The sequence below is a fragment of the Ornithorhynchus anatinus genome, chromosome 8 (assembly GCF_004115215.2).
Source record: "Ornithorhynchus anatinus isolate Pmale09 chromosome 8, mOrnAna1.pri.v4, whole genome shotgun sequence".
NCBI lineage: Eukaryota > Metazoa > Chordata > Mammalia > Monotremata > Ornithorhynchidae > Ornithorhynchus > Ornithorhynchus anatinus.
Window position 1 is genome coordinate 55,579,862 of NC_041735.1, and position 26,155 is coordinate 55,606,016.

General features: G+C 39.1%; 1 protein-coding gene across 2 annotated transcripts in view; it reads left to right on the plus strand.

Moving 5' to 3' along the window:
• Window positions 1-25,704, plus strand: part of SKAP2 (src kinase associated phosphoprotein 2) — a 196,753-nt gene extending 171,049 nt beyond the window's left edge. The window contains exons 10-13 of one of the 2 annotated variants that reach the window (XM_007667348.4): window positions 3,605-3,682; window positions 9,795-9,907; window positions 22,825-22,926; window positions 23,265-25,704. In XM_007667348.4, coding sequence (XP_007665538.2) covers window positions 3,605-3,682; window positions 9,795-9,907; window positions 22,825-22,917 — 284 coding nt within the window. In that variant the 3' untranslated portion in view covers window positions 22,918-22,926; window positions 23,265-25,704. Of the gene's footprint in view, window positions 1-3,604; window positions 3,683-9,794; window positions 9,908-21,690; window positions 21,746-22,824; window positions 22,927-23,264 lie in introns of those variants that run through there. The other variant, XM_016227361.3, reaches the window with a different exon arrangement.
• The last annotated feature ends 451 nt before the right edge of the window (window positions 25,705-26,155 follow it).

Sequence of the window (26,155 nt, forward strand, 5' to 3'; positions counted from 1 at the left end):
CTTAATAATAACAATAATAATATTTATTAACTGCTTACTGTGCATCAAGAACTGTTCTAAGTGCTAGAGAAGTTATAAACTAATCAGGTTGGACATGTCTCACATGGGGCTCAGAGTCTTAATCCCCATTTTATAAATAAGGGAACTGAGGCACAGAAAAATGAAGTGACTTGTTCAAGGTCACATGGCAGACAAGTGGTGGAGCTGGGATTAGAACCCAAGTCCTTCTGACTCCCAGACCCAAGCTCTATCCACTAGAACTCCCTTCCTTGTCATATCTGGGAGGTCATCACTAAGCCCAGCTTCAAAATCCTACTAAAATCATCCTCTAGACTGTAAGTACATTGTGGACAGGGAACATGTTCTACCAATTCTGTTATACTATTCTTTCCTAGTGTACAGTTTACAATCCTCTGCACACAGTAAGTACTCAATAAATAGCATTGATTGATATCTGCCCTAGGAAACCTTCCTTGATTAATCTCTCATTTCTTCACCGTATTCACCCTCCCTTATGAATCACCTGTGTAATTGAATCCGTAGCCCTAATGAACTTTGATACTCACCCCACCGCACATAAGTACATACCCTTATACTCCCTTTACCCCCACCTGTAACTTATTTTAATGTCGGAGTCCCTGCTAGATTGTGAGCTCCTTGATGGCAGGAATTCTGTCGAGGCCCTCTGGACTCTAAGCTCCTTGTGGGCAAGGAATGTATCTGTTTATTGTTCTATTGTGCTCTCCCAAGTGCTGAGTACACGGCTCGGCACAAAGTAAGTGCTCAGTAGCTACGATTGACTATTTACTTCTTGGTGCTTTTCCAAGCACTCAGAGCAGTGCTTTGCACACGATAAGCACTCTATAAACACCCCTGATTGATTGGAGAGTCATGTAGGGAAGTATGACAATTAAGAGGCTATCCCCAAATATGGAAAAAAGATAAATGCCCAGAGATTTCTAGAACAGGGAATCAGCTTATTACTCAAGACCCCTCCAGGGGAACAGCTATTTTGCATAGGATGTCCATCATGTGCCTGGCAGCACCAGCTGGAGACTGCCACGCACGGGGAAGAAGAGGGTCGGAAAGTGGGGAGCAATTCTAGGTGGACGAGTAGATGAGTCAGTGTTAAGTGTCTAAAGGGGACAGATTTGGGAAGCCAGAAAAGCAGAAGATTAGCAGGGTGATCTACAAGAGATGTACCTGTGGACTTTGAATCCCCAAAAGACCTGCTTAAGGAAGTAAAGCAGTGAATTTTACAGGGGCGGACACCCAGACGCATCAGAGAACAGAGATAGGTGGTTATTCCTGGATCTGTGGCACAACTAGTGTTGCAGTTGAAACCTTTAACAAAGTAAATACACATGATGTGTTTATGCCGAAGATTGTACCTTTTTTTTCATCGGTACTGTTAAGCCCTTACTATGTGCCAGGCACTGTACTAAGCACTGGGCTAGATGCAAGCTAATCTGGTTGGACATGTCCAATGTGGGGCTCACATTCTTAATCCCCATTTGACAGATGAGGTGACTGAGGCCCAGAGAAGTGAAGTGACTTGCCCAAGGTCACACAGCAAGCAAGTGGTGGAGCAGGGATTAGAACCCAGGTCCTTCTGACTCCCAGGCCTGTGCTCCGTCCACTAGACCTTACTGCCTCTGAGTATGGTGTGGGGAGCCTGCAGTATCAGAAATTTGGGAGGAGACATTGGGCATTCCCCAAATCTCAGCAACCGGCCATTAGGTTGCCTGTCTGTCTAGCCGAACTCTGGATGCCTCCCATGTCTTTTGGAGGGCACAAATCTAAGAATCACAGAGTGGTGACAACAAACTAGTGGGCCATCTCCATTCATTCATTCATTCATTCATTCATTCAATAGTATTTATTGAGCGCTTACTATGTGCAGAGCACTGTACTAAGCACTTGGAATGTACAAGTCAGCAACAGATAGAGACCGTCCCTGCCCTGTGACAGGCTTACAGTCTAATCGGGGGAGACAGGCAGACAAGAACAGTGGCAATAAATAGAGTCAAGGGGAAGAACATCTCATAAAAACAATGGCAACTAAATAGAATCAGGGTGATGTACATTTCATTAAACAAAGTAAACAAAATAAATAGGGTGATAAAGATATATACAGTTGAGCGGACGAGTACAGTGCTGAGGGGGTGGGACAGGAGAGGGAAAGGGGGGAGAAGGAGAGGGAAAGAGGGGAGAAAGGAGAGGGAAAGGGGGTGCACTCTAGGTGCACTACCCTGCAGCCCAGAGAAAATCCCTATCCCGGCTGGAATCTGTCGTTGGTACTTGAACCCTGGTGCTGGAAATTGGGGGTCTGAGCTGAAACACCCGTGAACAGGGTGGTTCACGGCTCGCAATTGGTAGTAATTGTCATTATTAGTAGTAATTCTGGTAACGGTATTCTTTGAACGTCCACTGGATGTAATGCACTGTTCTAGAAAACTTGGAGATTAGCCTACCCTCTGCAATTTCTTAGGATGCACTGCAGCTCCCCTGTAAGCTTGGAAAAGAGACTAGGTGTCCCTGTGGTAGGATCCCGTGTTGAGTGTGCTTCGGGTTCCCTGTTTAAGATGCCACTCCATGCTAATGAGTAGCAGGGAGCAGAGAAGAATGAAATTATTGAGTCACTTGAATTTAGAAACGTGTGATGAAGAATATCTTGTGTTATGTATTGTAAATATGTTATATGAATTTAATTATTTCACTCAATACATAATATCACTACAGTTTAGTGTGGCCATACAGGTGAGGATATGTGATTACTTCCAAATCAGTCACCACCCAAATTCATGTGACTATAAAATACTAAAATTATTCTCTCTTTTCCCAAAGAGTATTGTTTGTACAGAATTACGTAAAGCAGAATGCATAAAGTAATCCCCGGAGCACTTTGAATTTAAGGTTTCATTTACTCCCAGTATTTTCAGATTAGAATTGAGCTATTGCTCTGTACTCATTTTAAATACCCCGGGATCAGAGTCTGGCGTAAGGAGGTGTGCAACTTATTAAAACAAAATAAAACTAAAATTGTCTTTCCCGATTGATGGGGGAGGCAGGAGAGGCGAAGAGGGAAAGGGTAATAGCCAGAATGGGGGAAGAGGGCAGTTGTGGCAGAGATTCATGGCAAGAGGAACTTCCAAAAAATATAGGTGGGACAGGAGAAGAAGGAGGGCCAGTGGCGATAGCGATGAGCACTTTGGAAGAGTCTGCTGTCAAGAATTGAGAATAGAAGAATTGTGGGAAGGATGGGCAGGCAGCAAGAGAGCTGATTGTGTGGAGCTGGGCTTCACTCCCTTTCCTTCCCATTGCAGGGGTTACAGGAGTTTCCAGTAGTCAACATTGTTGCTGAGTCAATGTACTGTATAGCTCATTCCAGGACATGGGTTTGAGGACTTATATATATATTTAGATCTTCATAGAATAGGCTCTTTGTAAGTTTTGATCATTGGTGGGCACTGAGAAAGCCGATTAGCTTGGCTCTTTGGGGACTCCATTAAAAAACTTCCAGTGATTTCTAAGATGGGGCGTGTTTGTGATTCCTGTCACTGAAGAATTCTTTCCACTTACAATTTATGTTATGTATTTGCAGAGGAGGAGGAAGACAGTGCTTCCCTAAAGGCGGAGGAACAAAGGAAGATAAACCAAGAAAATGTGAGCCACTCTTCAGGTAATTCTCTTTCCCTTTGAACTCAGAGCGTTTTTGTCTAGATCTGTTTTCTAATCTTCTCCCTTCTCGATGCTGGAAAAAGTGCTTCCATCTCTCTAAAAAGTTATCTCTGTTGCTCTGGATATCTTCTAGCGGCAAAGCTGCTTAATCCCATTTAGGATGCATGAAAACCACTTGAGAAGGATTTATAAAGTAAGCCAATTTATACAAGGTATTCCTTCCTGAATTACTTTGTAATGACTCAATTAGCTTTCATTTCTGCACAAAGGAGATTTAGTTGCATAAATTAGCTTATCATCATTGAGGAAGTGTCACTGCTAAAGGACAGTTTATAGATACAACATGCAGTTGCTGTCAAACCTAAAAGAATGTAATATAGACATCTGTGTATACTTTGTGCTTGAGCAGAACAGACTTCTGCCATTCAGAGACTAACAGGGGACAACAAGTTGCCCAGGGGACTGGCAATGTAGACGTCTCTGAAAAGGTCAACTTGACACAGGCTCTGACAATCGACCCACAGCTCTGTCTTCTTTGATAAAAATCAGATAAACTTAAGACCGCTAATTGATCTGCAGCCCGTTTAAATGTTGGCCATGCATATCTTCATTGCATATGATTACCACAGAAAGCAAATGAATTGGGTAGGAAATGCCAGAGTCCGGTGACAGCCACAAAAAAAAAATTGGAAAAGGACACCGGGGCCCTGGAAGGCTATGAAGGATATTCTCCTTATCTGCTTTCACTTGGCATATTGCCCTAGTGCTAATTATTACTGAACCTGGAAAAATAACTGCAGGCAGAGAGGGTGAAATCACATGACGGGGACAACTTTTCCTGGCTCTTCGCTGTTTCCAGCTAAATGGAGAACAAGCGGTATCTCAGCCTTAAGGACATTGTAGTTTTGATAAGCCAGCAATTATTTTACACAGAAAGCAGAGAAGACCGACTTCTTATCAGGACTTTACACCTCTTTACAGCCAAATGTCAGCCGTGGCAAGGTTTGCCATATCGGAACTGCGTCCTGTATAGAACTGAAGTCTGGGTCACCTTCCCCTCTATCACATGGACCATACATCACTCTTCCAGTGCTGTCAGAGAAAGGGTGGATGGGGAGCGTGTGTTCAGGAAGTAGCTTTCCAGAGCTCTTCCTACTGTGACATGTGGAAAGGAAACAGAGGCCTGGTTTCCGGACCCACACAGGAAAGCAGGAACAGGTTGCTGTGAAGGGTTTTGGTTTGCTTTTCTCAGAAAGGAAGTGAGGACGCGGTCATCAGATGTTAGCACTCTGATCCACTAAAATACAGCCATAAAACAACATGACTCATCGAAGCCTTAGGGATTATGCTCCATAATCATTGAAATATTTAAATTCTTGTTGTAATATATCATAAAGCTTCTGCCAAAACATATGATTCTTGTTGTTCAATTCAATTCCAGATGTAGAAAATGTGTTCAACTAGTAGCCCTGCTTTCCATAGTTGCAGGGTTTCTTTTTTTTTAACTAGAAAAAACCTTTGTTTTCCAGAAGTCTTACTGGGAGCTTCTAGAGTATTACTGTCTTCCTAAAGGGAAAAATATACCAACTTTTTAAAGAAGCTTACGAAATTGAACTAGCTTTTAATGGAGTATCCAAGAAGCACCATAATATATTTTCTTTTAATCCTTGATGACATGAAATTCTTTTCAAGCAACAGTTTTAACACTTTTGCATAGCCATGACCTTTGATCTTCTCTAGACAGTCAAATATGTAACACTAGAAGTTTGTTTGCCATGTAGGGCAGTGAGTTGACAAGGATATTACTATCTTGCTGAGCATCCCATGATGTGAACTTCTAACCTTACTTAAGAATGTTATATTGGATAATTTTACTGAGGGAATATCATACAGAATACCAAAAATATAAAAATGTAAGCATGAGAAAAATATCAAGCATTTGCTAATCACAGAATTATTTTCCCGTTCGGTGTTTGTGATTCCTTTTTAAAATGTAAGTGCTTTACAGTAATTAGGTTTTTAATTGTTACAATAGCATTGTGAAAGGGTCGGCATAAGAATCGTATTACGAGTTCCAGTTAAATTTTTAAATGGCTGCTTGTATAGTCTAAATTTTATTATGAATTTTTTGGGTAGCATTGAATTTAAAACCCTATTCCATTTTTGAGATTAAATTTGTGAAAATGCAGGTTCGATAATAGTTCAAACTAGACCAATACAGAATCTTTGAATTCAAATGAGTCACATGACAGTGCCAGTACTTCAATAGTCTTCTTTTTTATAAATGAATTTTCAAGAAGGCTGGAGAAATATCCCCACCTCATTTCCACCCAATTCCGTGTCTGCGTTCAGTCACTTTTCTTTTACTCACTCTCCTTGGCATAAAGCCCATAGTGATTCTCATAGTTTTGAAATTAGGACAGCATGTGGAATGTAACAGGATAGCAAACACTGTGCTCAGCATTAAGTGTTTGGAAAAATCCTGGTTTCTGTTTTAGAATGTATCCAGTTTGTTATTTCCTGTTTTCCAGTTTTCTTTTTGGTGAGTCTTAGGTACGGATTTCAAGTTTATCACTCTTTTCTGAGCCTGTTTTTCTTGAGGCATCTTGCTTCTGAGGAGATAGTGACATTTAACATTATGAACCTGCACCGTCTCTTAACAGCAGAGATCTTGCTGATCTGATCATGGTCACTAGGTAATCAGATGATTCCAGTTATTAACTTTTCATGCACAGATTTCACACCTAGAATTCACACACTACAATTCTGTGGAGTTTAAGGCAATTGTGTGTATTTATATGCATCTAAATATATATACACATATGTAACTATATATAGGTTTATCTACATATAGGTATACATGCATCTCTCTCTAGGTTTATATACATATAGATATGTATGTCTCCCTCTCTCTACATATATATATGTGTGTGTATATATACACATGCACACACGTACATTTTTTATTCCCAATAATAATTTTTCACATCACTTTCTGACTAGTGCTACTTTCTGAAATAGGTATGATATCATTTGTGACTGGCCTAAATCTTACAAGCAAAGTTTTGTACTCAGAGTCCATTACATAAGAACACAGAGGTATGGTTAGTTGTGGAACAGAATAGTAAAAGATTTCATTTCAAATTTATCTTTCCAAGTATTGCCACTAGATCTGTGGCCTCTTCGGCACTGAGATTTAACGAAATCCCCCTGATTCACGTCTAGGGAGAAATGTATCTTGCTCCCCATGGGCGTTTCTTCTTCTTCTTGATGTGCGGGTGCAGCACCCATTAGCGTTAATAGGCATTTCACCAGGCGCAGCATGGGGAAAAGAGACCCCAAAGTGATAAGCCTTACACGATAGAATCACCGAATACTTAAGAACATACATACAGAAGGAGAGTCGTATTATGACGGCAAAGTGTGAAGAAAAGCAACAGCGGGTACAGATGGAAAAACCCCTGGGAATCCGTAACGAAGCCAATCCCTCCTTTCTAAATCCCGACCGGAACTTCACTTGCTTGGGAAAAGCCTAGTTCTGGTCAGCCACGAGGAACAAGATAGTCAGATCCTTTTGCCTTCTCCGCAATCCACTTGGGAGACGGTTGGAGCTGGGAGAGAGAGAGGGGTGGCAAAATGATGTCATCCTCTTTTTACTTGATCTAATTCCTTGTCGTTTAAACTGACACTGACAAACTGCATAAGGCCCAACATTTGACCCATGAGGATGTTGCAGAGCCTAAATTGCTGTTTGTCTAAAAAAGTGGTTTTAAAAGAAATCAACCACTTTATTACAAAGTAATTAAAAAAATGACAATGTTTTGGAGTGATGGTCAGGCCAGCCTGAGCGCCCTCTTGTGTCGGCTCATCGAAGTTGGGGGGGATAAATCCTACTGAATAGAATGAATAAAAAGAGAAAGGGGTGAATAATAATAATAATAATAATAATAATAATGTTGGTATTTGTTAAGCGCTTACTATGTGCAGAGCACTGTTCTAAGCACTGGGGTAGATACAGGGTCATCAGGTTGTCCCACGTGAGGCTCACAGACTTAATCCCCATTTTACAGATGAGGTAACTGAGGCCCAGAGAAGTTAAGTGACTTGCCCACAGTCACACAGCTGACAAGTGGCAGAGCCGGGAGTCGAACCCATGACCTCTGACTCCGAAGCCCATGCTCTTTCCACTGAGCCACGCTGCTATACCTTCTTAGTCCTGGCTTGGGTTCCCAAGCTGATGCACATTCCTGCAGGTTTCAATGATGATGACTCAAACTTTAACACAGAGACAGAGAAGCAGCGTGGATCAGTGGATAGAGCACAGGCTTGGGAGTCAGAGGTCATGAGTTCGAATCCCAGCTCTGCCACTTGGCAGCTGACTGTGGGCGAGTCATTTAACTTCTCTGTGCCTCACTTCCCTCATCTGCAAAATGGGGATTAAGACTGTGAGCCTCACGTGGGACAACCTGATTACCCTGTATCTACCCCAGCGCTTAGAACAGTGCTCTGCACATAGTAAGCGCTTAACGGATACCAACATTATTATTATTAAATACAATTGAGCCCATTTTTGCATTGTTATCAAACCACGTAAACAAACTTCTTTCTTGAAGGTGCGTTTGCGCAAGGGGGACATTATCCTTCATTTATTTTCCAAAAGAATAATGGAAAAGGGAAAAATGACTTCCCCACATCTTAGGCAGTCGAATGGCAAGCTATTTAACTGCTCCTCAGCTTTGGGCTCTTTTAACACAGATTTTCTTTAATGACACAACAAACTTAACCCCTTGCGACTAAATGGTAAACTCCACATAATGGTCTGACATGCTAATGACATGCAAATAAGCCGGATCTATGTTGGAAATGTCTGTGAGCCTGCTGTTCGAGAATCATATGACAGCACTAAAATGACAGCCTTGCTCCAGCATATGTCTCTGATATTTATCCTATTAAAATGAAAAGATGACATTCCTATGATGGTTGGAATGGTTATTGGTTATTGTCTGGTTATTGTATACTGTCTGGTTATTGTATACGTGATGGCGATCGGACATCTTATTGGTCTTGCTTACATTCTTTTTGAGTTAACTCATCGTCACTCAGTTATCATGAAATTAAAAACAGGAAGCAGTTTTGAGCATAACAAAAGCATCCAGTGTGTTTAACTCTGCAGTGTTTCAAGAGATGTTCATTGTAGAGTAAGCCTATGACAAAGCATTTATTACTCTGTTATTGCGGTATTACCGAGCAAAGAGCGCTAAATAATCAATCAGTTAATGGTCTGTATGGCAGTTTGAACACATCGCATCCATTGTGCTTATGCCTTTAGAAGGATGAGCTTATAACTCTCGTGTATGTTACATGTTTATACAGAGCTTAATGTCCTAAACTGAAGCTGACAAAAATATTTTGAAAGATGCAACTTCAGCAATTGTAGTTTCGAAGTCGCCTTAATATTTGAGTAAAAGCAATCATAGAATCGGTGCACAGGATTCTTCAGAGAAGAAAGTGGGAGGGGAGAGGGAGGAGATGGATGACTCCTAGAGAAATGGATAAGAATATTTGCTCATTGTTTCCCCTTTGTCCCTCTTTTTAACCTGGCTTTTTTATTATTTTATTTTTCACTCCCATTGGGTAGGATTTTGATTTATTTTTGTCTCTGAAGCATTTTAGACTTAAATTCTGGGGATGGGTGGTTCATAAATTATTGTTAGTCACCTCTCACCAATATGGCTCATTAAAGAGTGAAGCGTGTTTATCTTCTTCAAGGCAAGATGCAAACGTGGCTTGTTTTATATTAAGGCAGATGCCTGTTGGACAGGGATCTCTAATAACTATGTTTTAGAACCAATCACCAGAAAGGAAAGAAAAGATTTTACAAGTCCGAAGGTGGACCAATTAAAAAAAAAATCTTAATGAGGATGTAAAGTGAGAAGTTGATTTATTCTTTAGTGGAAGTTGCCGGATGACTTTGGGAGCAGATCAGAACTACACGATATTTTTAAAATATTTAATGATTTGCTTTGGAGCTTTTGTAACTGATGGATTAATGGAAATGAGGTACTGCCCAGTGGAAGGTTTTACTCATGTTCCCATTCTTTTCATCTTTCCAGGAGATAAAAACACTGATTATGCTAATTTCTACCAAGGTTTGTGGGACTGCACTGGAGCTGTTCCTGATGAGTTGTCATTTAAACGGGGTGACGTTATCTACATTCTCAGCAAGGTAGGCTCCTGAGAATTGGTGACTGCAAGAAAATAATCCAGGCCTCCTTACTTGGTTATATAATATGGAAAATAAAGATCCATCAGCATTCTCTTAGATCCTAGTTAACAATCAGAAGTTCACAATAATAGATTATTTTGTCAAGTGTAATATAATCATATTTTAAACACAATCAGATAACAGGAATCGACTTAAAAGTGTGTTTACCTATCACTTCAGATCTTGGCTAACGTCCACTCACTGGCTTACTCAGAAACAATGTACTTATGTGAAAGTTAACATTGTAAGGTACTATGTTATTTATTATGTTTTTCTTTCCTCTTCCTTTTTATTCTTCTCTGTGTTGATTCTGATTTGGTGTGCCATTCACTACTGGAAGCACTTTGTTTATAGAACAAGTTTTTCATCTTTGTGTAAATACCGTGGGTGTTCCGACAATTTAGAATCGATGCTTTTTTATTCTGACAGATCCAGGTGATTTTTTTTTCCTTGAATCTTACCACAGTCCCTTTGTAAAGAAAATGGCAACGTAAGATTTCCTCTTAAGGATGTGGTCGTGCATCCCTGCTTATATTGAATGTCAAACTTTTCCCAGGCTTCCTGAAAATATTAATTATACTCTTCAGAAACATCTGCCCTCAGGCACATGGTGTAACTTAATGGCTAGAGGATTAGATTGGGGGGCGGAGGAGGAGGAGGTGTGTCAGAAGATCTGGCTTCTAGCTCTCAGTGTACCATTCGATTGTATTTATTGAGCGCTTACTGTGCGCAGAGCACTGTACTAAGCACTTGAGGGAGTGCAATACAACAAGAAATGGACACATTCCCTGCCCACAATGAGCTTACTGTCTAGACCCGGTACAGGTCAGGTATATGTCTCAGTTACTCAAACTTCTCCAACTGTAAAATGAGAATACTATGTCGTTTTCCCATCTCTTTTTCCTGGGATGTTTTGCAGATATATGTAATGTTGGTATTTTGTTAAGTGCTTACTATGTGCCGAGCACTGTTCTAAGCGCTGGGGTAGACACAGGGGAATCAAGTTGTCCCACGTGGGGCTCACAGTCTTTATCCCCATTTTACAGATGAGGTAACTGAGGCACCGAGAAGTTAAGTGACTTGCCCAAAGTCACACAGCTGACAAGTGGCAGAGCCGGGATTCAAACCCATGACCTCTGACTCCAAAGCCCGTGCTCTTTCCAATTCCCCCTGATTTTGAAGGGTATATAAGGCCAGCTCCATCGAGTTGGGTGGGACAGAGGTTTTTCCCAACTAGAACGTAGTGATGAATTGCCCCATGTACTTTGACAGAGCTGAGCTCATACTCCTGCCCTAATGCGTGAGAAGAAATCTCAGGTCATGTGAAAGCACATCAAATTCTTTGTAGAAAAAACTGCCTAAATCATAAATCTCAAATAGTGGTCGTAGTTATAGTGCATTAAGTTCCGGAAGATAATTTGGAGAAGTAGCAAGTCCCGTAGTACTCTATGAATGGGATTTGGAATAACTCTTGAATATTAATCCCACTTGACACAAAGGCATGCCATTTCATCTCCCTCTACCTTTTTGCCATTCTTTGAGTAGTTCAGGCCTATTTGAACAGCCCAAGAAGTTACACCAAGATTTAAGTGGTAGATCAAGCTGACAGTTTTGCTTTTAGTAAAAACTAGTGACACAAGATGTTGCCATTTAGCTTGTAAACTTTAGGAAGCTATCTTGAAGTTTCAGAAATATATATCTTTCTTCATCAATTTAACTGCCCTTTTTTTTCAATCTTTTATAAGTACCATCCAAATATAGTCACTTTAAAGAATAGCATTTAGGTATGCATAAAAGTACAGAGGATAAGTGCCTAATTATGGTGCCATTATAATTCTATCAGAGCCTGAATACACAGGCTCTCTGCCAGAATTTCAAAATCTAGAGGGTTTTTTTTTCCTACTCTCCCAAGTGCTTAGTATAATGTTCTGCACGCACATGAAGTGCTCAGTAAATACCACCGCTCATGCTTTTGAAATTAGTCAAATCTCTGCATTATTACTTTTAAGTAAATGCATGGAACTGGACAGCAATGACCACAGTAAAATATTTTAGGTGCAAACCCAGGTCTTTATTGTCCTACGAAAGATTTAACCATAGAGGCATTTTACTGACCTTCAAATGACATTTTGCAGTTAACCTTTTTGCAAACCAGATAAATGACAAAATAACCAGTTTCATGATATGCTTACCAGTGTCTCACAATTGGCATTTCACCTTCATCATTCATTCTTTTTTTAAATTAGCATTTATTGAGCACCTACTTTATGGAGAGCACTGTACCAAGTGCTGGGGAAGAGTACAGTTGACGATAAATTAGACACAGACTCTGGTCCAAAAGGGTTATGATTTTAAGGGAAAGAGGAATAAGGAGAAAGGCAGCATATGTTCAAGGAAAGATTCAGAAAGTAAAACAACATAAAAAAATTACAATAATAAACACAATTGTGCTGCTGTCAGTTGTGTAGTTGGTAGAGCACGGGCCTGGGAGACAGAAGATCATGAGTTCTAATCCCAGCTCCACCCCTTGTCTGCTGTGTGGCCTTGGCACGTCATTTTACTTCTCTGTGCCTCAGTTACTTCATTTGTAAAATGGGGATTAAAACCCTGAGTCCCAAGTGGGACAGGGACTGTTTCCAACTAGATTTACTTGTATCCACCCCCCTCCCCTAGTATTGTGCCTGGGACATAATAAGTGCTTAACAAACACCATAATTATTAATTATGGATAAGGGAGCCATTTGAGGCTCTTCGTCTTTGCAACTGGCTAGTCAAGTATTATTCGGAGCACGGTGAGCAACTTCTAGTTCTCTTTCTCCCCCGTTTTGGTGGTTGAAAGGGAGGATTCTGCATGTTTCCTTTGCTCTGCATTACTTTCTGGTATCACCAGGCCATCTTTAAGACACAAATATGGGATAATTTTACCATTACAGAGCTGAATCGAAAGGAAAGGAAAACAGCAGGATCCCGCTTTAACCCAGCCCTCGGAGTTCATGTGGCAGGAGCACGGTATGGTGGTGACAGCCGTACAGCAACGCTCCTTCCCTTGTTCTCGGGAGCTGAACTCCCTTCTTCCTCTGACGTGATCCTCAACTGGCCAAGATTTGCTTTCCCCTACGCTAAGGGGAGCGCTGAAGGAGGGGAAGCCCTGTCGCTCCTGTTTATAGTCTATGTTTTCCGACTCTTTGTCTCCCAATCCGACACAGAACCAAGGATTCCAAGCCCCAACCCAGTGTTGTCCCCGAGATAAGAGAATCACCGGCACTGGGTGGGCCTGAAGGATAGACCATTTGGGTTCCATATTGAATGTACCCTAGTGCATTGAAAACTAGAGCAGGGTCGAATTCCTCTATTCCTCTAAGCAGGAATAAATCGTATCAGCAGTCACTCCCCCTGATTTTCCTTCTCCTAACTAGTCCCCTATTCCTGGGCAAAACAGAGAAACATGAGACTGAGTTGGTGCCATAAACAGCCAGGTGCATGCGAATGAAAAGATTTTTGATTAGTATAATGAAATCGAAGTCCTGGAGATCAAAATATTATTCAGTGGAAAAAACCCAAAACATTTAGTTAAAGATTGTTGGGTCACAATTTAGGAGATCTGATTCCCAGACTCCTTCTGCCTCCATCTCTTTGTGAGCTGGTGGACCCAATGCTTATTTGAGAATCAGAGTAGCCTCGTAGAAAAAGCAAAGGTTTTGGCATCAGATGTTCTGAGTTCTAAATTTGGCTCTGCCACTTGCCTGCTGAGTGACCGTGGACAGGTTACTTAACTTCTCTACCCCTTAGTTTCCTCATCTGTGACTTGGAGACTAAATATTCATTTCCCTCCCCCTTAGACTGTGAGTCCCATTTAGGACAGGGACTGTATCCAATCTGATTATCTGGTGTCTACTTCCATGCTTAGTTCAGTGCTTGACACATAGTAAGTGTTTAATAAAATCCACAATTATTTATTTTTTATTATTACTTTTTTCCATAGTCTCCCCAAATGCAAAATGGGAAAAATATTCCCACTTCCATCCCCCACTTTACAGGGAAGTTATAAGGATGAAAATATAAGTAAAATGAAATCAAAATGAATTATTAGAAAAGAAAGCACTTCTGCAATCCAAGAAAGTGATATTATTGTTGGGTCCAATTCTTCCCCAACCTGGAGGGGAAGAAAACAGCTTGTCCTAAGTCCAGCGTGGACATGGGGCTGTTTATTGGTACTTAAGTGGGTAAGGGGAATGGTAAGAGCTTTCTTGCTTGGAGGTTCGCTGATATTTGGAGATAGGGTTTTGGTGTGGGGCACGCTGTATGGTCCGTCAGCAATTCTGCCCTCAGTATGATTGTGTCGCTATGCTCCCTTTACACCAGTTTGGAGGGAGGTGGAAAACCTTTGCTGCCTTGCTAGTGATTTTCTGCTTTTTTTTTTTAACGGTGTATGTGAAGCACTTACTATGAGCAGATACTGTATTAAGCATGGAGGTAGATACATGTAAATCAGGTTGAAACCAGGCCCTTTCTTATTGAACCTCACAGTTTTAATCCTCATTTTCCAGATGAGGGAATTTAGGTCCAGAGAAGTGAAATGATTTGCCCAAGGTCACCCAGCAGACAGGTGACGGAGCAGGGATTAGAACGGAGGTCCTTCTGACTTCCCGGCCCGTGCTCTATCCACTAAGCCGCTGCTGCTTGTGATCGAAACCGACAAGTGTCTGCTTCAAGCAGAGTTTAAGAGCGGGGCTAGAGGGGAATAGCTTTCCCTTCCCAAGCATGTGTTGAAGCACCTCGAGAAGCAACACAGGGTGAATAAGGCTCAGTTTTGTTCTTATACTTTATTTAGGCTGCAAGGTCTCTTGGCCATTACAGAGGTGAGAAAGGTTTGGTTGTTAAGAATACCGGCTTGGTTAAAAGCAGTCAACTGTACCACGCATTTTTGGAAGTCTTTGTTTCCATATCTATTAACTTTTTAGGTTAACATTTGGATTTGGGGACCGTGGTATGAAATTTTGGCTTTTTTATTTTACTTTTTTCCACCATCTAGTGGTTGAAAGTGGCTAAGGCAAGCATCACAACTAAATGTGCAGATCCAAAATGGTGTCATAAATTCGACTGCCGTTGGCTCTAGCAGTGGGTTACTTTCTCGTGATATTCAACCAACTATAGGCATTAATTATTTAAAATTGTTGATATTGAATTAAACGCAAACCGGAGTTCAAAGCAAAATGGATTTTTAACAGATGGATGAAATATTCGTAGAGGTTTAGAAAATTGTTCTCTTGAAAAATTACAAAACTTCACAATAAAACGAGCTGTTTAAAAGGTGCTTTAAAATACTGAACTTCTGTCAGTAGCTTATTCTAATGACTAAGTAAATGTAACTTTTTATTTACCTGCTTAAAGAACTCCATGTCAAACTGTTCATTTTTCTTTCAGTGTGGCACAAAGTAGTTGAACAAAGGAAGCATTCTTAGGACTTAAAAGAGCATTTATTACTTGGTGAATTAATAAAGCAGTAAGATGGCCATACATTGTAGTTCAGCACATTCAACTTTTGGAATAATAGCAGAAAATCCTTACTCTAGCTTTTATTAGACTACCTTTATTAGATTTATGAAACTTAACTTTGAAGTAGACACCAATTCTTTTTCCAGTGAAGTGTTTTTAATTTTATTTTTCCCGGCAGAAGAATGAAGGGATTTTAAGAGAACAAAGCTGGATTACTTCTTGTGATTTTACTCAACAAGTTTGGGACTCGTTTTGGGAGCTATGCCCATTAATTACTAATACTAGCAATTGATAATGGGGCAAAAATTCAAATATTTCATTTTAAAATTCAAGAGTAAGCAGATTCCCTTCCCACCCCCCTTTCCTTTTTAACATTTTCCAATTAGCAGCTGTCATGTGACCCCTGGCCCAGCTATTCCCTCCTTCAAAGTGTCTGTGGCATTTTCTCACTTTTAACCTTTGCACTTTACTAATAATAAATCCAAGTCCTGTTGGCTTTATAAAGAGAACCTGTAACTTTGCTTGGAGGTTTTTTGATAATGCGCACTGAATTTTTGACAAAATGCTTACAACTTGATATTAATGGATAGCTTTGGTTTTTATCTTGTTTTAAAAGATAATCAATCCTTCAAACACTTTATATTTTTCAATGTTTTATAGTTCAAAATCTTGTTAATATATTTTATTAAAGATCATCTCAGTTTATTGTTTATTTTTACCCTTCTCATCCTTCATGTTTTGGTTTAGTAGATCAGATTCAGTTATAATCACATTTAACGTGGGGATTTCTGGGGTTTTTTCCCATGAAAGTTGCCTTAGAATGAAGTGTATATTAACATGGAAAATTGTAGTCTTACATATATATATTTTCCAGGTAAGGTAAAAACATTTTAAAGATACAAATACTGTCTTTGCATAGCTCGTTTTCATATTATTCTAATAAGTAGATGCCAAATTACAAAATGTAAACTGTTTCATTGGCAAACATTTCAATTTTGCTTATGCTTACTAAGCTTTGAGGCACAAGAGAAGAGAGCCCAGAATGTAAATAGTCGTCGTCGTATTTTCCAGAAACCTTATTAGGCTGAAACATTATCCAGTTGCAACAGTAATATGCAAAATGCAATGATTTGGTGATGAATGTGTATCCATTGCCCTGTTCACTTCTGTAGCCGTGTTGTCATATTCTCCTTTTCTGGATTTATTCTCTCTGTTGGCTTATCTCTGCATCTGAACTCATCAGTAAATTACTGACCATATTCTTACCCGGATGTTTTTTGAAGTAATAAATTATTTTTAGTAGACAGAAGACAGAAGAGCTGTGCGTCAGCATGTATAGAGGCATGCCAATTTGTCCCTCAGATAACAACAGTGAAGAAATCACGAAATGTGTGATCAACTAGTCCAGGCCAGGCAGATGTAGTTTGAGACTTCGAGCTTTGTTAGAGTGTTGAGTAAAAGTTAAATGTCTAGCTGGGAAGGAATTGTAAGCTTATTAATTAGTAATTATTATGGTATTTAAGTGCTTCCTATGTGCCAGGCTCTGCACAGAGGATACAAGGGGTGGATACAAACAAATTGGCTGGACACAGACCCTGTCCTGCATAGGGCTCACAGTCTTTATCCCCATTTTACCGATGAGGTAACTGAAGCCCAGAGAAGTGAAGGGACTTGCCCAAGGCCACACAGCTTAGGTTGTGTTCACTAAGGCCGAACAAAGGGATGTCTGGGCCAGCTTGAGCAGAAACATCATAACTTTCTTTTGATAATTTGTTAGTTGTCCACCACTGACCAGTTGTTTCACATTATGGGACTTTTGATGATCAGTTATAATGGTCACCCATCCCAATTGAGGCTGCAGTGATTTGCCATTTTGTTCGTATTTATACTAACACAAATTACCTACCACAAAAGGGTAATGCCACATGCTGTTTATAGCACTGAGAAAGACATTTTTAATAGCATAGGGGAAGCCTGTAATTTCTTGGAATATTTAATCAGTCAGTGGTATTTGAGTGTCTGCTATACGCCGAGCACTTTAGTAAGTGCTCAGGAGAGTACCACAGAACCAGAGCACTGGCCCTACCTTCAAAAAACTTACAGTCTAATTTGGCCTGTACAGGGAATGTACCTCACTTGATTTGCAAAGAATCTTCCACCTCTTTGCAGTCTGTCAGTCAATCTGAAGATCAAACTAGTGAATCAGTATAAACAATATTCATTCATTCAATCAGTCGTATTTATTAAGTGCTTACTGTGTGCAGAACATTGTACTAAGCACTTGGGAAAGAACAAACAACAATAAACAGTGACATTCCCTGCCTATAATGAGCTCAGTCTGGAAGGAGACAGACATCAATACAAATAAATAAAATTACAGATATATACGTAAGTGCTGTGGGCCTGGTGCGGGGAGGCAGGAGAGCGAAGGGAGAAAGGGTGATGCAGAAGAGAGTGGGAGATAAGGAAAAGTGGGGCTTAGCCTGGGAAGGCCTCTTGGAAGAGATGTGCCTTCACTGAGGCTTTGAAGGCGGGGAGAGTAATTGTCTGTCAGATTTGAGGAGGAAGGGCGTTCCAGGCCAGAGGCAGGACGTGGGCTAGGGATCTGTGGCGAGACGGGTGAGATTGAGGCACAGTGAGAAGGTTAGCACCAGAAGAGCAAATTATGGACTGGAGTGGGGAGAGACAGGGGGTTGGGAGGTCAGCAGTGGGGTGATGTAGTAATCTAGGCGGGATAGAATGAGTGACTGTATTAAAGTGGTTACGGTTTGACTGTATATGATTGTCATGACTCATTTTTTAAATGGTATTTGATAAGCACTTACTATGTTACAGACATAATACTAAGCGCTGGGATAGATACAAGCTAATCAGGTTGGATACAGTCCATGGCTCGCATAGGGCTCCCTCATTTTACAGATGAGGGAATCGAAGCACAGAGAAGTGAAGTGACTTGACCAAGGTAATTCAGAAGACAAGTGGCAGAGCTGGGTTTAGAACCAAGGTGTAAAGACCTGGGAGAAGCAGCATGGCCTAGTGGATAGAGCACGGGCCTGGGAGTCAGAAGGTCCTGGGTTCTAGTTAAGTGCTTAACAAATACCACAATTATTTAGGTGCTTCCGACTCCCAGATCCGTGCTCTATACTAGGCCATGCCGCTTCTCATGGGATACTTTTAATATAAAATTACCTAGGTTATTTAACCATAGCAAAATTATGTTGTCATTCATATTTGGTATAATTTTTAAATGAATCTGAATTTTAAAATAGTAATGCAAATTTTTAGGTAAGACCATAGCGTGGAAAATAATATTAATCTGGTTAAGAACTGTGCTTAAGTATGTTCACGAGGGCTTACAAATCGTGTCGAATTTACCAAAATGCTGGCTTGTAGACAGTCAGTCCTATTTATAGAGCAGCTGCTGTGTGCAGAGCACTATACTGAGCGCTGGGGAGAGTCCAATACAGCATTAAATGGGCACATTCCATGCCCACAATGAGCTCAGCTCACATCTGGGTGCTTGAGGGAAGGATACATTCAACATTTGAAGAGCTGTTGCTCTCATACAGTATGGTCCTTAATACATTAAATGAAAGCTCAATCTAAAATTTTATTCATATTTCACATTTCTCATAGGGAAGCTCTTCTTTTCATAAATTTTGTGGAAATTGGGTGGTGCATACTCCAAGGAATCCTAGGCCTGGAAAGTATCTAAGAAGTTGGTCTGTTCTTTTTAAATGTGAAATAATACTATCCCAGCACACGGATACTTTATGTCATAAGGGAACAGCAGGAAAACATTTACTTAATATTTTAGTAAATGGATAAAACCAGTATTTCTCCTTTTAAGTAATAATCTTCTTCTCTAAGGTACAGCATAGTCCTAAAAGGAGACAATCAGTTTTCTTTTCAGCTTAATAAATATTAATTGGGACCTAATATTTCAACCACTAAATAAAAACAGAAGTAAAAATGATTTAACGGGATGAAAATTGAAAACATGTTAGTAGTGTAGCACACACCCAGCACTCTCTTATGATTACTTTCTCGGTTTACTGGGCAAGTTAGGTTTGTTCTTTTTTTTTTCCCTTTTACTATCACATTATTTTTTGCCTTGAAGCCATTCATTTTGCAGTTATTGAATTTCTTTGGAGTATTATTTTCATACAGCAAGCATCACGGCACCTCTGAATCTTGATAGCATTACTACACAAGGAAAAAGAAGCTTTGTGTTAGTAATTACCTAACATTGTCAGAAGCTGACTGCAGGCCTCTGTCTAGTGATAACAGAATAACCACATAATGTAGCTTTATAGCACATGATTAATAGAAAATAATTACACGTCCTACAAAGGGATGCAATATTTCTTATAAATTGACTAGAATGGTTTCCCGTAGATTAAAGGACTCTTCATTATTTTATCAGTCCTCCTGAAGTATAGTCACTTGCCTATGTTAGCATTTCGGTTGATGTCAAGAGCTGAATAGAGTGAGGGATACCAGATGGCAGGCTTTCTTTTACCTGAGATCCTGCCTGCTCTATGCAGAGCATGATGTGTGCCTGCCTGCTTTTAAAACTATGTAGAACTCTAAGAAGCATGACTTCTCTGATTTCTCTCACTTATATTTTATATTGATTGCCAATAAGCCTTTTAAAAAAATACCTGTACAAGAAATACCCAGCAATAATTGGCATGTGGACTTCAAGACGGCATTTTATCATTTGCCTAATTTTTCCACTGTAAGTAATTTAAAATTCTGAAGAAATTGCATTTGTTTGGGAAAGGGGAGAAGTTAGGAGGAGGAGTGTGGATTTTTCTTTGTCAAGGGGAATTTGCTCTAATGTGGAAGTCTGTGACCAAGTCTTAGATCATTGTTCGCTTATGAACAGGTACCCGGAAAACATTTTCATTCCAAAGTGTGAGCTACGTATGTTTTCATTGGAAAGCAGGTTACTTTTAAGGACCATACAAGGAATAGCAGTGATAAAAGTCACTCGGTTTGTCGTCTTGTCTATATACCATTCAGTGAATTCTCATCAATTAGTTTAGTGGATTTTGTATTTTATCTTATTTCATGAATTCACGTAGATGTATTAAATGAGATTTTTAAATGTCAAAAATTGGAAATTTTGCATTTCAAAATCAACAGTTTTAACAATTTTTAAAAGAATTTATGTAATTTTTAAAGAAATGTGTCTTTGCATAGTCTGAAAAAAAATGTTTGGCTAAAGAGGAACATATAAACATCTGCATTTTAGGTTGATTTTTCTCTATGCCTAGTTTTAAAGCATTTGTTTGCATCTGTTGTATACAAGTTTTCTGCTTTAGAAGTTTCATTTAGCTGTTTTAGAATGAGACTCTGTAGACCCTGCTCTTCTTGGAAGTGATTAGTTACCAGATCTCTTAAACAGTGTGATGAATGTGAGGTTTGGGTTTTTTCATTGTTGTTGTTATTTTGGGTGTGATAAGAGCCTCTTCTTTGAAGACAAGAGTTTGTAAATTGAAATGAAATTGGTCATAAACTTGAAAGTTCAACCTATAATTTAAAATTCTGATTTGAACTTTTGATTTGAGAGCATTTCTAGAACTAAATTTGGGCCAGAAGGCATATCAGTAACTTTCTAGGAGTTTCTAGTGATGAGAGAAAGTAACTCAGCCCAGATTGGTTGAGCTACCTTCTTTAAATAATAAAATTTAATACATATCCCATGGAGTGAAACACATCTCTCTTAGTCTGTGCCTTTTCTTACCTGTCATTTTCTGTTCTGGCGGGCTGATCCTCAGGTTTTTACATGATTGAGTCCTGGAAGGGGAGGATAGTTTCAATACACAGTGGCATCTATTTGTATTAATTTTGCCCAAAATCTAAACCAAAGGGAACTCTAATATCAAAAACCTATTTTTGTAACATTAAAATCTTGATGCAGTGTCCTTCAGGTGCAAAGATTATGGTTATCAATGGTAAAATATGCCATGTTCCTTATGCAGTGAATTTAATAGTATGGTAATAATGATTTTTGAAAATCAGCATTGGCCTAGGAGATTCTAATCTCATTAAATTGTAAACTCCTGGAGGGCAGGGATCATATCTGTGTATTCTACTGTATATTATCAAGTATTTAGTTCAGTGATTTGCCCACAGTGAGTGCTCAATAAAAGATACTGATGGATTATTTTATAGAGGATAGAATTAGATTCAGTTTCTGACTTCAGATTCACTTTATCGATTAATCTTTAAACTTTTAGGCTTAAATTCAGTACCTCAATCTACAGAGCCAAAAAGCTGGCCTGTGTCATCTCAGTAAGTAATGCATGTGTCAATTAAAAAAAATTCCAATACTTTGCATGCATTTCTATATAGAAAACCAGTACTGTATACTGGGAAAAAAACCCCAAAGATAACATACTTATTTGACCATCTCTCCTAAGCAACCAGCCCTCTGAGGAAGAAATACTAATCTTGTCATCTTTTATACCTACAGATAGAGGTTTTATTGGTTTATGCTCTACTAATACTTCTCACATAATCTCCCTGTTAATAGCCTTCAGGTGCTTATTTTGTATCTGATTGCATGGGTTTTATAATTGTGTATTCTTCAATAGTTATCCAAATGAACAATCCATTTCAAATTTGATTTTGTTTTCATATTTCCTCCACCTCTGTAACTTGTAACTCCCATTTATCTATCTGGGAGTTGGAGAAGTTGGAGCAGTCATAATCTATTGACTTGCTGTTGGGACTGATTTCTAAATATTTAACTTATTGAAAAAATATTTTGAACTAAGTGCTCTTACAGAGTATTGGTTTTGGAGATATTGTTTTTTGAAACTTGAAATTCATTTTATTTTGTTTGTATATCGCTACACCTAAAGAAATGTCAGCCAAGGATACATTACAGCATGCTAGAATCTAGAAAACTCTTGCAAAGCATTCAGCATGCCTAAAGCAATGGTAGACTTTGTCAATAAAGGAGAATACATATCTCATGTACCTTATGCCTTAGTGGAGCAAAATACCATTTAAAATCATGTGGTTATTCGGAGTGTGGCTGGAAAAGAATCCTGAAGTATGTTGTCATGTCTGGGTTCTTGACATTGATTTCCGAGTGCTTTCAGGTAGTGAGAAATCCTGGGAAAGAAAAAAACATTAAGGTGACAACATAACAGATTTGCTTAGAGTCTTTAGTTAATTTAAACTTTGGCTGTGTTTCTCAAATACTTAAGAGCTTTAAAAAAGGGGGAAAGAAATAGTATTTTTATTTTCATTTTAGGCCCTTGTAAACTTTATATAAAGGGAAAACATCCACAAGAACTTGCATTCAAAATTGTATTACATTTACGCCAGACTAAAGGTTAATATTGCATATTGTTTTCAATTAGGACTACAATAGATTTGGCTGGTGGGTAGGAGAAATGAAAGGAACCATTGGCTTGGTGCCTAAAGCCTACATAATGGAGATGTATGATATTTGAGAGTCCTGGGTAAGTACATTTTAATCCAATCTTCTTTAATGGCTCATATGTTCTCTTCCCTGTTTTATAAGTCTTTCCTTTCTTGAAACCTTCGTAGTTGTTCTATTAACACAAGATTGTGACCCAAAAAATGAATTTTTTTCTTGGTTTAATTAAAAAAGCTCTATTGGGTTTCTCTGGGAAATTGGAATAGATTATTCAAGCAAAGTGCTGTTCATAATAGCCAGCTTCCCATCCTGGCTGCTGCGGCAGTTAAAAAAAAAATCATGCTCCTATCTTTGCTGCGCATATTGATATATTCATTGATCTGTCCTTCGCTAATCCGTAACTTCCTTCTTTCCAATTAGGAAAATCCTAGAGTTACAGCTGAAGAGCAGGAAAGAGAAATGCAGCTCACTCTTTCTGCCTGCAGAAGGGGAATAGTCTGCTCTCAGTCAGCAGATGCTGAGGATTTAGTAAGATCATCATCGCCAAATGAGTGACAGCATCTAACCTTTCTTTTCTTTGGTTTGCTGTGCATCGTCAATATTTTCCTTCAATCGTTCATCTTTAACTGTCATTGTGTGCCATTGCTCATTACTATGTTCCCGTGATATGAAATTAAATGATAGATATTAATATTAATAAGGCACAAGAAGAAAAGTTATACCTGTTGCTATTTTGCGTAATAAGGATTAGAGGTGGCTTTTATTTATTATCTGGCTTACATAAGTGGAATCAGTTGTTTTTTTGTTTAGTTGTCGACTTCTGCACCATTTCACAAAGAGTGGCAATGGATGGTAAAACCTATTAATCCACGCTGTGTTCATTTTTGTGAATGTAATGTGTAATTCCATTGAAACTTCAATTTAATCTATCTTAATGATACAAATTTTTAGGCAGACACCGTACATCTAAGTGAATGTGTTTGCACTGAAGCTCTGTGAATGATTTATTTTAGTATTTATCTTACACGCAGTGGTGACATTTTATCACGAAAGAATTTATGCTTTTTAATGGCAAATTTACATCATGTTAAATGTGGCCACAAGAGGAAAAAAACACCGGAATTGAAAATGGCAATATACTGTCAGCATTTACAAGATGTGTTGCTGAATAAGGACGCGGAGCATTCTGTCAGTAAAGCAATCTGGTTATCTGTAATGGGACTGCTGAAATGTTGGTGCCAATAGCATTATTTTCATTTTGTTCATTCAAACCATTAAAGCCTCCATTCCGATCACACTTTCTGCTCGAAATAAGGTTTTTCTGATTTAAAACCTAGCCCACCTCCGCTCTGTTTTTTAATTGAATCTCCAGCCCATATGGAGACTTTTACAATATTGAGGATCAACAGGTGAGTTTAACGACAGTATAAACCACAGACATAAATTCTTTTCTAATCTGTGTGTTATTTTTATTCTGTTCTTATTGCCCTTTCCATAAACATTAGCAACTAATACATTATAGAACTTTTAATTACTCTTGTGATACAGATGGGGTTTCAAAATCTTCACTTCACATCCTTGATTTCAGATACCTTATCCTAGTCAGTGAATCATTGAGTTAGATGAACACAAATCATTTCAAAACTGTTACTTTCCAAAGTGTTTTCCGTATATTGTGTCTGTCTCATACGCATACACCGAATCCATAAAATGAAAAGCGTTAACAGATATTTCCATCACCCATTGTACCTGACCTAATTTTCATCCCCAGCCCCTTGTCTCCAGATATTTGAATCGAAATGCTTGTTCATTCGTAATTATGACCATTTCAAGTACTAAGCCCAAACGAAGACTGCCTACCTCTCTAAAACCTCCGTAATGGAGATGGATATTTCAATCTTAAACTTCTCAAAAACACAGTATTTCTCAAAGTCCTTGGCACTTTTCTAATTTAAACAGATCTAGTTGCAACCAAGGAGGAAGATGTGAAAATTATCCCCGAAGAGGAACTTTCAGTGCGACGGATCAACCCCGAGATGATTTTAAAATCCTAAATTGCTGAAAGGAGAGGGAATTTCCTCATGGCTTTGCTGAGAGCTGCTAAACTGTAGCAATCAATGCCAGTGGGTTTGGGATTTTTACATTTCTGGTTTAGCCTTCTAGCAGAGAGGTTTTGCACTCTAATCGCCTATCGGTAGATGGCAGCAGCTTTTCGTAGCTCATTGGACATTTGAACCCCTTCCCCCACCTGGGCCAGACCCTTCACTTATGATTAAAAACCTTTGGAGGATATTGCTTTCCCCTTTTCAACAGTTAATCCAGAAGAGGGAGTCCTTCACCAACTGATGAAATATCAAGTCCGGCTAGAAAGGCTCTCCCTGTTGAGACACCATCGCCAAAATAAAGTGGAACTTTATTCTTCAGCTCCAGTCGCCTTTGTTCTTTGTCACAGGTTAACTGTGGGAGGTTAAGGGCAGGTAACTGGGGATGTAAAAGTAACCCACCCAAGTGGACCTGGTGGGACGGTGTAGACCGGTGCGGAGAAACTTCGCTTCCCGGACGATATCGCGCGCTCTTCGAGAAGGAGACGATATGGCGAATGTGAATTTAAGCAGAATGGGTTAGGAAATATGCTAATTTGCTTGGTTTTCATTATGTTTGCTTAGCTTTTATTTGTTTTTCTCCAAACAGTTTGAGAGCTAATTTTTTTCAAAGGTGATTGTAAGTCATATTTTACACGGCATTTGGCTTGATTATTTGCTCGGCACCGAATTTGTACTCTATTGCCATTAGATCTTACAATAATGTTCCACTCTGCAAATTTTTAAGGTTCAAATAAAGTTTAATTGTTTGCAAACTGTTATGATGCTAATAATTCAACAGCCTGCTGTGTTACTAATGAAATTACTTTGTTATGATTAATTTGGAAAATAGTGTGTTGATTGTAGTAATTAAGCACAACAAGGTGAAGTAAATGATTCTAATGCCATCTGGCCGCCAAACTGAATGAAGAAATGAAATAGGGCTGTCATCTGAATTTATTCAAAGAAGTAAGGATAATACAAATGTCTTTTATTGCTGCAGGACCTAGACTTAACCACAGCTCAGTCTATTGTGTTTTTGGCTCTTTTGTGTACGTAACAGTTTCTCCCTTGATAAAAGGGTGCTAGTTGCTCTGATCCGCAAGCAGATAGTGATTTTTCTTTCCTCCAAGATAGAAGAAAATTTTGATTACAATATGTGGGTTTATAATTATGATAATGACACAGAGGGTAATAGAGACTCACTGGCAATCACCTACTTTTCAACTC